Source organism: Anoplolepis gracilipes, chromosome 12, assembly GCF_047496725.1.
Source record: "Anoplolepis gracilipes chromosome 12, ASM4749672v1, whole genome shotgun sequence".
NCBI lineage: Eukaryota > Metazoa > Arthropoda > Insecta > Hymenoptera > Formicidae > Anoplolepis > Anoplolepis gracilipes.
In genome coordinates, this window is record NC_132981.1 from 4,136,604 (window position 1) to 4,149,515 (window position 12,912).

General features: G+C 39.2%; 1 protein-coding gene across 2 annotated transcripts in view; it reads right to left on the bottom strand.

Annotated features, from left to right (window-relative positions):
* The window catches only part of LOC140671784 (neural cell adhesion molecule L1), a 151,543-nt gene that overhangs the window by 91,235 nt on the left and 47,396 nt on the right, over nucleotides 1-12,912 (bottom strand). Inside the window, exon 1 of one of the 2 annotated variants that reach the window (XM_072903389.1) lies at nucleotides 1,796-2,300. The exons of the other annotated variant lie outside the window; for it this stretch is intronic. Within the exon in view, the coding sequence (XP_072759490.1) occupies nucleotides 1,796-1,868 (73 nt within the window). The 5' untranslated portion in view covers nucleotides 1,869-2,300. Of the gene's footprint in view, nucleotides 1-1,795; nucleotides 2,301-12,912 lie in introns of those variants that run through there. 2 annotated transcript variants of the gene reach the window in all.

Sequence of the window (12,912 nt, forward strand, 5' to 3'; positions counted from 1 at the left end):
ACTCACATAAGTCCAGTGAATAATGCACAATTAAATACATTATATATTCATATTAAATTCATAATATATTTGAATTTTTCTAGAATTATGGGTTTTTCATTTTTTGAAAAAAAAAAACGTGACGAATAAAATGATAATTATCTCCAATGTATCATAATTAGAAAGACGGTGTCGAAATTTCTGCATATAAATCGTTTTGCTCGGTCCAATCGGTTAGTCAATCTAGATACACTTTCAGAACACATGCACAAGTTTTTAAATTTTTATAAACGTGAGAGTCGGAAATGGTTTTTCGATATCTCAAATAGTTTCGGAACTTCCCGCCCGTTACGCTTTTTACATCGTTGAATACATACATCACTCTGTTCGGACCTAAAAACTCGCTCACTCCCACCTCACTTCCACTCACTTTAACTTACTCTATTAACTCCTCTGATTGTCACGAAACAATTGCTCTTACGTGTCAGAACTGTACCCTTTTCCGGAGTGTGAAAAATTTTAACTTAAATCCAATTGCACCTTTAATTCTACATATTTATTTTATACTACTATAACGATAATGTATGATATTTTACGATCCTACTTGTTTTTCAACAAGAAAAAAAAGAGTCGTATGAAATAATTTTAGTGCAAATGCAAACTGTAAGAAGACTATCACTCTCTAATATTTCTTCTAAATACATGAATACTGCGAGACGTTCGACCTACTTTGACAAAGTAAAACCAAACTTTAGCGCGAGCTCGTCTATAACAAGACTGATACCGAGAAATTGTTATTCTATAAGAGCCATTCTAGTAAAATGGCTCGCGTCCAAATCGCTGTGAATCAGAGCAAAACATTCACCCCGCAATCTTTTTCAGTTTACAGCAGTTGCAGTATATACTTTGATTTGATTCAATTAAAAGGAGTACATATAAACAGAGATAATCAATTGAATGATTAATCGATTCGACATCGTTTACTTTGTAAAAAAAAAAAAAAAATGATTTAAATTCATTTCCATCAATACAATTTTAGCACAAGTAATCGTTCTATTATTTTTGTCTAGCGATACTTTGCCACTTTATGGTTCGCACCAACAGAGAGTTTAGTAAATCGCAGTGGTAATATCGAGGATTGCGTCGAAGAGCAAAAGTGTCGATTACAATCCCGGCGTGAATCCGCCCGAACTGAACTCAGTTGTAACAATGTCGTTTCTGCCGATCGTAGAACGGCTGCGAACGATCGCCCATTCCCCGAGAAAACGCAGGCATTCACATCCTTCTTGGGATCAGCGGTTCTCGGTACTTTTAAATAACGAGGCAACTGTAAAAGGCGTAGAAGATCGCACCAATGATTCCTTTAACGACTGCTTGAGCTAATTTAGCGGGAACTTGAACGTTTTACGTCTCTGCTCCTCTTGGGGTGTGATACGGAAGAGCGGACTTTCCCTTCCTTTCGACAGATTTTCGCTCTTCCTCTGTCTTCTCCATGTTATTTAATAATGTAAAACAAAGCCGGTAGAACCACACACAGCGTTCAGGATTTTCATCAAGAATGCCTCTCTTGTATGCGTAGTGTTATTTAAAATAGATGATACGCGCGTAAAGTATGTACTCTTGGTGCGAAAACCATTAACCGGAGAAACATCCCTTTTACCCCTATCCCTCCTTCTTCGTTCATTATTTTTGCATCGACGACGAAACAGTGGTGGAAGATTCACTTGAACGATCATTTGCGATCGAAGATTAAAAGTCGATGTGAGAAGGATAACCCTCCCTTTTATCAAACTTAACACTGCCTGATGAAACTTACCCCCTACTATCAGCAGCAGGTGAAGCAGAGCACATCGCATTTTTCTGTAATCCCGCCGATAGTCTTTATCCATTCTGTCTGTGAGAGATCTTATGTGTCACACTATATATCCACGCGTTACGCTTTTCGCCTACATATACACGAGGTCTCGCTCGTCGATTGGTGCCACGACGGTGCTTCCGTTTCCGTGGTCTTCCATTAATTAAAAAAAAAAAGAAAAAACAGAAAAAGATTTCTAATCGCGCGAGCGAAAATCTGTCGCGCCGCGGAATAACATCGGAAAATCGAGAAATCGCAGTTCAATCACGAAAGATCTCCGTTTTTTTTTTTTTCTGTGTATGTACTTTTGCGATCGATCGGCCGATCGTCGCGCTCGAGATCGGCAGAGATAGAGCAGGGCGAATAGCAAAGGCTGGCCGTCACGCGGCCGCGATAGTTCCTGACTTGCAACTGACGAGGGATGCTGCACGAAGAGTTTGCGCCAGCTTCGCGCCCGCGCACAGAATCCTTATTCCCCCTCGCGCTGTGTATCTCCCCCTTTCGTTCCCCTATATAACCGGCCACAGTCAGTTAGTCAGTCTCTCTCGCCCCACCCTCCCCCCTTCCCCGTTCCCGCGTCTCCGTTTATCCCCCGCGTTCTTCCGTCCACGCTCTCTCGCTCTCGTATATCCTGCTCCCCTCTCACAATCCTAGGGGGGCTCTCTCACCATCTTCCTTCTCTTTCGGCAATATCAATCCCTTCTCCCCCCCCTCCCCGCCCTTCGCCCTCTTATTCGCCGCCCCCGTACTCACACGAGAGAACTTCTTTCCCCTTTTTATGCAGCTCTCTATCGTTGTAGTTGTCTTCCGACTCACTCCCTATCGCAGTTTTTCTATCACTCGCTCTGTCCTTAACGCGCCGCGTGTGTCGGGTCTTTCTTCCTCTTTCCAACCCTTTGCCCTCAACTCCACGCGATCGCGCTTCCATCCATCCTCCGGATTTCTCTCTATTTCGATCCCTATTCCTTCCTACTTCCCTCTTTCTCTCTCTCTTCCTACGATCGCCTCGTTTATCCATCTTCCATCTCCCCCCCCCCCCAGCGATTTCACCCACCATCTCCACCACATATCTAACCTCACGCGCATCCTTTCGGCGGCTGTATCTCAAACACTAAAGAGTTTCTTAGGAAATTGAATTGAATGCCACTCACACCCCTCCCGTTTCTGTCCCTTCGACGGACTCTCTCATTCCCGCCATGCGCTTTGTCTTTTCCACCGCTCTTCTCCGTTACTTTCGGAGGTGACCTCGTCTCCCATCGCTCCTTTTCTATCTCTCTCTTTCCTTTCTCCCTTTTGGCCTTTACCGTCTCGTTTATCCTCCCGCTCGGTGCCGTCCGTCTTCATCTCTGTCGTCACTCTCTTCCCAAGAGTTCCCGTGAAACTGATTGTCTCCCCGTTAAGCGGCAATTTATATGTTAACAGGCCCGAATCGGTCGAGAGTCATGCATACGTTTAAGGAACGGGATTTCGCAGGGCAAGCTCGCATAACGACAAAGGTGACGGCGCGGATGATGGTCCTGTCCGTCCCACGAAAATAAATTCCTTGATCCGCCGCTTTATTTAGCTAACCGCGCTAATGTAGGTCAGCTTTCCATACATTTCAATATCTTATTGTGTTTTCACGTTGTTATTATAATAAGAGAAATGTTAATTTCAAAGATACATAACATTAGACTACAAATTCCTCTCCATTAATTCCTCTACCTAGCATTTTAAAAGCATGCACAGAAATGGAGGAAGGCTTAATTATCATAATCCACCAACGAATTTATCTCTCGCATCCGATTACTGTGTTATTTATAATTATGCATGTTTTTATGTCTTTTTGCTTTTCACAAAGCTGCAAAAGAGAGTGCTTCGCGCGAAGCAATTAGTTTGTGCAGAAACTAACATGAGGCGACTGAATTTGTGTATAAAGTTAACGCAGAGAATCGCAACTACGTTGTAGCGTGACAACAGTTTAGTTTAATATCCTGCGACGCGTTCAAATAAACTTTGAATGACATTCGTTCTCAGCATTTGTTTAATACTTGAATTGTCGTATAAATTTTCATAATTTAATTACTCGCGCAACGTTATATTATTATAACAGTGCAAGATATTTAAATATAAAATATTTAAACTTAGATAAAAAAAAAATTTTGTACCTTATATCATATATTTACCAAATAAAATTTAAAACAAAAATAATTTTCACGATAGAAAGATAAAATAGAGAATCTAGCACAACATTGAATTGTGTACCTAACTCTACAACTTTATGAATTAATTTATTTACGTAACTGCTTAATAAAATGTTAATAATATTTTCAATATATCTTGCGATATTTACTCTAAACCTAACAATGCAAATCTTAATCGAATAATAAAGCGGCAACGCGCGTTTAAAAGATGAAAAATTTTTTAATAAGAAACCTCTGGATGAAATAACAATAGCGAGCTTTTCCGAGTTCGTGCTGTGCTATGCAAATTATACGTTCGCTTGTTCGGAGGAAGCACATGTAAGCCCATAAAAATACAAGCAGGATACGGCGCAGCGCGAAGTGGATTCTCGGTAATAACGAAATTTCTGAATAAGAAGTTACGTTAAGGCGCCGAAAACGTAAACAATTTTATCAAGGAAGAAAATAATGTAGTAATTAAGCTACTTGATCGATTCTTTGCTCGTTAAGCGTTGTTTCGCCGCACCGATAATAATTAATACGACCATCGCGAAAGTCAACTCGTTATCTCGGACAACAGTCGGGAGCGCTGCAGCCGCTCTGTAATTTGACAGAAGCCACGTCGTTCATCAACGTGACATCGTAATGCGCGGATCCGCAAATTTCATCGATGCGTCATACATAACGAAGTATCGAATCACATTCGCTGCGTTCCAATCGGATGCTTTTCGCGACGGCGAGAGAGTTCGGCGGGAAGGGTAGCAATCGGAGGCACGTGTCATTGACGTAGCAACTTTGGGCAAACAGGGCATCGGGAAAATATGGTGGCGCGGCGGAGGACGAGAGAAAGAGAGAGAGTTCTATCAATTCGTTGACTGACTCATTAGACGCGACACCCGGAATTCTCCGGTCCACCTCTGGTGTATCACGACGTATTCGCGGAAAGCCGCAGCAAACTCTGGTGGTTCTGCTACGTGAAAGCATTGATGCGATTGATTTTACCCGGGCGCGCTAAATTGGCTCATGAATAATTCCTATCTATCTGTGTAAATTACTCGTGACGAATCTCGATGCAGATGACGTAGCGGAATCAATATCGGGAGCATTACGGGAGTTATGCATTTTCTTTTCGCGTTATTCGATATAAACGGGAAGAAGTGACTTAGCGACTTCTATAATACTGTCTTTTACTTGTTGCGTTTACTTCGTATAAAAAAAAAATAATAAATAAATATCTGAATAGCTGAATGTAATACTTTTTTTTTTAAATACCTTTAATGTATACAAGTTTGTCTTTTTATTTTTCTGGTAAATACTTGATTAAAAAATTAAAAAAAATTTGATTCGCGTCTCGGAAAGTTACAGCAGTAATGTTACCGATTCCACGATGCGTCGCATCGAGGGAGTGAACTTTCTACATCGTTGATATCACCAGGAGAATTATGTGTACAAAGAGCGCGAAAGTTTAATTACTCCCACGCGAAATGTTACTCCCATAAGTAACAACATACACGATATGTTCTCGGAGCGCGGATCGATCAACCCGTCGAGATTCAACGGAATGTGGAGGGAGGAGAGTTGGCACCACGGAAAATCACATTTATATTCGCGTGTTACGCTCGGATTGAGGGTGCCATGAGCTCTCACGGGGTCATCGTAGAATGCGCGCGAGATTTTGTAAGCCTTCGTAAAATTGAAAGAAATTCTCTCGAAAGTTTGGCACGCGCGCGGCATTTCAAGCAATCTAACTATATGTAACGAACTATAGTGCGAAAGAATATAAAAATACTTACGACCCCCGTGTAAGACTATACTCGCATTCGACTTTAAGTCAAACGAAATAAAGTTTCACTCACTCAACGAACTCCAAGGGCACACATAATTAGAAAGTTAAATTATTCTCATGCGAGAAGTTACGCTCGCGTTCGCGTTCGCATATAATATGTTCCAGCAACAAAGTTGCTAACAAATCAGCGTGAAATTCCAGAATAATGCGGGGCCCGAGCTTGTGGTCCGCGTGGACAAGTTTCGCGTTGGATTTAACTTGCGCAACTTTAATATATTACCGAAATAAAATTATACGGCAAAACGCATAACAGAAAATAGCACAGATAAAGAAGTTAAAACGATTGAAAGCAAATTGAAACATTCGAAATTAAAGAGAAAATGAAGAAAAAAATTTAACTACTTTTTTTTTCCTTGATAATTTCTTTTGTAAACTTATTTTAAAAGAAATTAATAAGGGAAAAATCAAATGTATTTTTATATACCTTCTGCTTTTTTATTCGCAGCATATAAAAATATGATATAACTTTAAGAATTTATAAGATGACAATATACATATATACGTGCGCGCGCACGATTTTGGAATTAGCGAGAGATTAGGATACACGTTTCGCTTTTTATCGGTTTCTAACACATTTCCGAGATGTATCGAAGACGGTTTCAAGCGACACGAAGCTCCGGTGTCCGCGTTATTTTATAACAATTTCAATTCACCGAGACACGTCACGAGCAGAATCAAGAGGCATACGCGCACACATATAATTAGAAAGTTAAATTACTGCCACGGCAAATGTTATTCTCGTATGCGAGCTGTGCGACACGGGGGCGAGGCCGCGTCGCTTCTGCATCCTAAATTGTGCGATTTACCTAAAGCGTTCCATTATTACCGCACGTTGTAGCGGCTGGAAGATACTCGGTGACGCGTAAAATAGGGCTGGACGTAATTCGTGAAATTATTCGGCCTCAGAGGAAACGCAAGAATCCTTTTTTGTCGACCAGACACTTGGTGTAAATAAGAAATTTAATATATGTGACATCATGCAAATATTAGTATGAACAATTGATTATTACAATAATATACATAATCCATATTTTAATAATGTACAATATAATAAAATATATAATATAATAATTACATATATTTTGATAGTAATCAATTCTCTTATTATATATTGTACATTATTAAAATATACATTATGCACATTATATAATGTATATTTTAATAGTGCACAATGTAATAAAAAATTTATTCCTATCAAAATAATATAATGTATATTTTAAGATAATGTACATTGTAAAAAAAAAGATACAAATTATAGCAAAATTACGAAATTACAAATTATACAGTGTAACTCTTAAGACGAGTAAAAGCGGGTGATATTGAATTATTTGGTTTGGTTATACAACGATAATGTATAATCATAGAAACGCGGATTCCAGAGATACGGAGTCAGAACGGAACAGATTGCGTTCTTGACATGTTGATATCAAGGTGTAATGCTGAAATGTTGCATCGCAGACACATAAAAGGTAAAAAGTCACGAGTAATAATAACAAATGAAATTCTCCTCGTCTTCTCGTCGTCGTCGTCGTCGTCGTCGTCGTCACGACGACATTCACAAGTCATACAAACGAGTACGAGAAAAAGAGAAAGAGAGAGAGAGAGAGAGAGAGAGAATAAAAGCTACAAAGTTATATCACACTCAAGCAAGATGTACATAACCTTGTACGTAACATACACGACATGTTTTCTAGACGTGGGTGCAGGGGGTGAGACGGGGTGCAGATTCACCGGAGATATCGCACCTGGCGGGAGAAACGCGACGGGAGCAGAAAACTTGGGGGAGACTGATACGATAGTGGGTCACGTCACCTTTACATCCGGCGCTGAAATTGACCCTTAAACATTAACTCCAGCCAGCTTTATGCCGTCCCGCGGTTTCAGCGGGATAATACCCTCAACTTTTAACGACTCGAGTAACCCCGGTGGTATTCTCGCTTCGTCCCTTTTTGTGCTCTTTCTTCACTTGGTCGCGCGCGTCCTCTTCCCACCTCCCTATCCACCTTGCCGACCCCTGTGCTCTGCCGACCGAGTGTAAATACCCTGCTTGGCGGTTATACACCGTGGCAATTCGTACGCCACCGCGATGAGAATTTTGCGGAAAATCCAATTTTTTTTCACCGTACTCACTACGGATCAAAATTCATCTCTGTGCGAGAAGTAGCGCACGATTGCGGATAGAGTCGCGAGGATTTTTATACCCGCCATCGTCCGTACGATCCATATTGTCACTCGTTCGCGCGGATTAAATACACATGCAGGACATTAATATACATATATCCGACAGAGCACATATGGGAGATCCTCGTTACTTGTTAATAACGTGCATCTTTGATAAATTTAATAAACTGAATAATAGGTATAATTTAAGCTGTTAATAAAATATATTTTATTGACTATTTAATGTTTGATAGAATTTGTTTCGATAGATTTGACAATGAATCATGAAGACTATCAATTTTGAGAAAACTGATAGCTTTTAACGTGATGCTAATCCTTTTTGATATTTTTGCGATATGCTCTAATTGATTTTTAATCCGTCGAAGAAGTGACGTTAAGGTGATTTTACAATTAGTGAGACACCCTGTATACTTTAAACCGGTAATCGGATTAAGTATTAAGCGGTATTTTCACCTAGGCGACATGTTGAACTTTTACTCGCGACGCTATTCTAAAGCTACATATCGTTAATCCTTATTTTACCTTTTTATATGTTTTTCAATGCATTATTTTAACGGAGAATAAGTATGTAATAAAAGAAGTCAGATTTATTAACACCGAGAAATTTATAATAGCTGCAGATGATATGCAACAAATGTATATAAAAACAAATAACGACGTATAGGAATCACTTTGAATGCGATATAATTTTTTTTTAAATATAACTTTAATTTGTAATTAACATTTTCTCGTAAATTCAACAAATATTCAATATCATAATAACGATATATTTGCAGATACATATTCAAATATGATCTCTTCCCGTAATCGTATATCATTGGCGTTTGTCACAAAACATTCGGATAAATTTTCACCATATTTTTATTTATTATCAATTTATTATATTTCAATATCTTTCTGGCGTTATCGAGTGTTACATTCATTTACATATATTTACTTTGCAGCTTCGGCGATCTATCAAACATACTTCGGATGTTATTAAAGAACATATTTTTCCGTCTTTATCGCATTTTGATTTAATTTTTATCATGCTTGCTCAACGGCAAGCACGCCGAAGAGTCAGGGGTTGCCCGGCCGGAATTTAACGCAATTCTGCGTTTAATCCGAACTTTCAAAGCTATTAACGAGGACTGGCCGCATGTCCCATCCGCTCGTTCTCTTTCACCCCATCGGCCTGCTTCCTCTTATGCTCTCCCTCTTCGTGTTGCACGCATTTATGTATGTGTGTGTGTGTGTGTGTGTGTGTATGTGTGCGTGTGTGTACGTACGTGTCCTCGAAAACGTGCTGGTACGGGACGTACATGCAGCCGGAGCACTTATGGTGCAGCACGCCAAACGTATTCTCTACTCTATTACTATTAGTTCAGGGCTGTAACTTATGCAAGATTAAGTAAAGTTGCCCGAGCATGCCAGTTCGACGAAGTTTGACGTCCATTAGAGCATTATTGCAACGATAAGATGAATCGGCAGTCGATATTATCTTCGTTTATTAACTGATATTACTGCGTGTGTGTATATGTGCGAACGCTTATCTACATGTCTAAAATACAAGTTTTGTTCAAAATAATGATAAAATAATTTTTATATTCCATTGCCATAGATATATACGTATGTAAAATGAAAAGCTTTAAGTGAGACATATAATTTTGCGATGAGGAAAAGTAACGAATCAACGGATTATTACTGATATATTATATAAAATAATTATTTTGTATAAATTAATATTTATACAATTTAAGATATCGTTAATCTGATTAAAATAATAGAAAAAAATTGAAAAAAATTTTATTTTGTTAAACTAAATCTTATATATAATATTATATCAAATATGATACATTTTATTGGTAAAATTAAGTAAACTTTTCAAGTAGAACATATTGGTAAACCCAGTTACTCAACAGACAACCCGCGATGATTCCAATAAAGCTCACGGTGTATTTATAACCCACATCGCGTGATATAAATATTGCAGATCTTCATTCAGCCGAAAAGGCTCACCGGTCGGAACAGAGTGTAATCGAATTTTTCGTTTAACCGGGGGGGACTTTTAAAGTTGTTAGCAGCGACCGGTTGAGTGGCGCGCATTCTCTGTTCGTGCTTGTAAAATGCATATGCACACGAATGGACGATGATGTAAACGCAGGGAGGGCACTTATGCACGGTGCACGTAGCGTGTATTCTACTCTGTTATTGCTAATTCGAAGCTACGGCAGTACAGCACAAGATAATGTAAAATTAACCAACGGGCGTAGCGGCCCGTGTCGTATTTTGACGCTGTTTGGTTCACTGTTGTAACGAGGCAACGCAACGAGGGAAGCTACACGCTCGTGTATTCCTGTGACTCATTGTCATCAATGCACAAATCGCGAGAAATCGGCTCATAAGCGAAATATATTAAATGTATAATATACCAGATATATCTGCCAAATTATATACGTACGATCAAAAACGTAATCAAGCCAAATAATTTGTAATATTGGCCAAAAAGTAATGTCATTTTTTTTTTTTTTTTTTTTTTTTTTTGCAATAGATGATGTTCTTGTCTCACGACAAAAAAAAAACTAAAAAGAATGTCTAAAAACAACATTACTTTTTGGCCAATAGATTCATAGACAACGGAAGATATTAAAACTATGTCTTTTTTATAGAGTTGCTCGTAAAAAAAGTTTACCTCTCCATACCAAGGAAGTGATAAAAAAAATAGTAACGTGGAACACACACATATATCGAGTGCAAGAATATAACCCGTGTCATCTCATCCTGCGACGCGGTTAATTACAAAGTCGAGAGAATCATCCCATCTTTCAACGACGAAAGTTCGAGGGACGGAAAACAGGCGACGAAATAGCCTTCTCGAAAGCAAAGTACGCTTCAATTAGTCACTGTATATGCAGGTCCTTTGCCTTTAGACGGTGATCTACTTGGAAACCACGAGCCGGGCTTTATATACCGTTATTCCGGAGGTTCCGCGACGCTGCTTGCAAGCAAATTGAAACGACGCCGTTATTCGTTACCGAGATGGTTAACGGGTAGAAGCTTGGAGCATTGATCCCGCGGGGGATGTTACTCCTTGAAAGAATTTTCGCCTACAATTGCCTCCCCTCCTACTCCCTTACCCGTCATGGGAGAGAGAGAGAGAGAGAGATTGTCGCGATATCTCCCCCGAATGCAAATTTCAGATAATTCAGTTTTAAGCACAGCATTAAGCGGGTTCGTTAAAGGCGAGACTCTTGTAATTACTCGTAAAGACGCTCTTTATCATCTTTCTTCGGTTTTATTTGATCCACGACAATATACGAAGACACCGGCATTGCTGGACGCAGATATTTTTCAGAATTATATTAACGTATCGAATTTCAGCGATTACTACGACATATAATATTGCGTCAATAGATTTTTAAAATTATTTACTTTCAACGCTGTCGTTGTGTTTACGAGCTTCAATATCTAAGCTTGAGCTAGCAGTCCCGCGAGAGACGCTGTTCGTTAAAAGAGTTTCTGTCTTGCACGTCCTTCGCCTCGACGCTAACGTAAATTTTCTCGAATGTAAATTTTGGAGAATTTAGTTTTAAGCCTGAAATTAAACGAGTTCATTATGCGCGGAAACTTTTATTACTCGCGAGACCATTTGCTTTAATTAAGTCCCTGTAAACCTCTTGAAAGTTGCGGGGATCAAGTGGTCCGGGACTCGATCAGTTTGATTGATTCTTATGTTTTCCGACGTTAACGAGAGAGCCCTTTTCTCTTCTTTACACATTTTATAACTTTCCATTGCAACTTGTGCATCGCACTATCTTCCGCACTTTTTCCCGTTCGCGAATCCTCGAATCAGCCCTTTAACCGACGGACGTCGGTGGTCGTGATCGTCATGTTACAACTGAATGAATTTTCAAAGGCGCCCTTATCTGTCTGGATTTCCAGGTGATCGCCTAATATGAAAGCATTTTTTTTTTTCTGCCGATCGATATAGATGAGTCGTCGTTTCAATATTCGTTATGAGACGTCGTGCAAAATTCAATGAAAATTCCGGAAGCATTTTGCAGTTCGCGCAATTGCTTTACCTTTTGGTTTCATCTCTTTTCAACTTCGCGCGTTCTCCTCGTCTCTTTTTTTTCTACATTTCGATAATTGAGTCATTTGTCGAATCAATGGATGACATCGGTCGAATCTTGTTTTCTGAAGCGAGGGGGATTGTCTTTGAAATTTCGATCAATCGATTTTCTTTTTTAGAACGGAACAAGATCGCGCCAATTTTCAAGTTTTTTAAAATGTTCATTTCTCTTACGAGAATTTCTTCTTTTTTTCGACTATTCCGTCAACGAACCCTGATTTTTTAATGAACGCCACGCACTTGCATCATCGATTGGCGAATTTACATTCGAGCGCGGGTTATTGAAAATGAATTATGTAACATTCGTTGTTATATAATGGTGTAATTTATCAATCTATCAGCGGCACTAGGTTCCTTTATTACTCGTCGCGAATGCACGTGCTTGTTTCTGAATAAAGTTATTGGAGAAGGGGAAAAAAAGTGGCGATACCAATGCGAAAAATTCGCAATTACGACGCGATGTAACGTGGAAAAATGTTCTGGAAATTATTCGTCTGGTAATAATGAACGAGTTTCATAAATATGAGGAAAGAAAAGTGCCCCTTGGTGTTTTGTTTCGGTTAATTCAATCTTTAATTGGATAAAATTGCAAACGCTGCATATTAATGCTTTGAACTATTAATTGATACAAAACGAGAGACGCGCGCGGCTGCGGGGAGGGAAAAAAAAAATCTTTTCATTTTATTCACAAATAAAGGGGAAACATAATAGTAGATTTCACCAAAGAAAGATATTAATTGTAAAAATCTCTCTCCTAACGTTCTTTACTTATTACGCA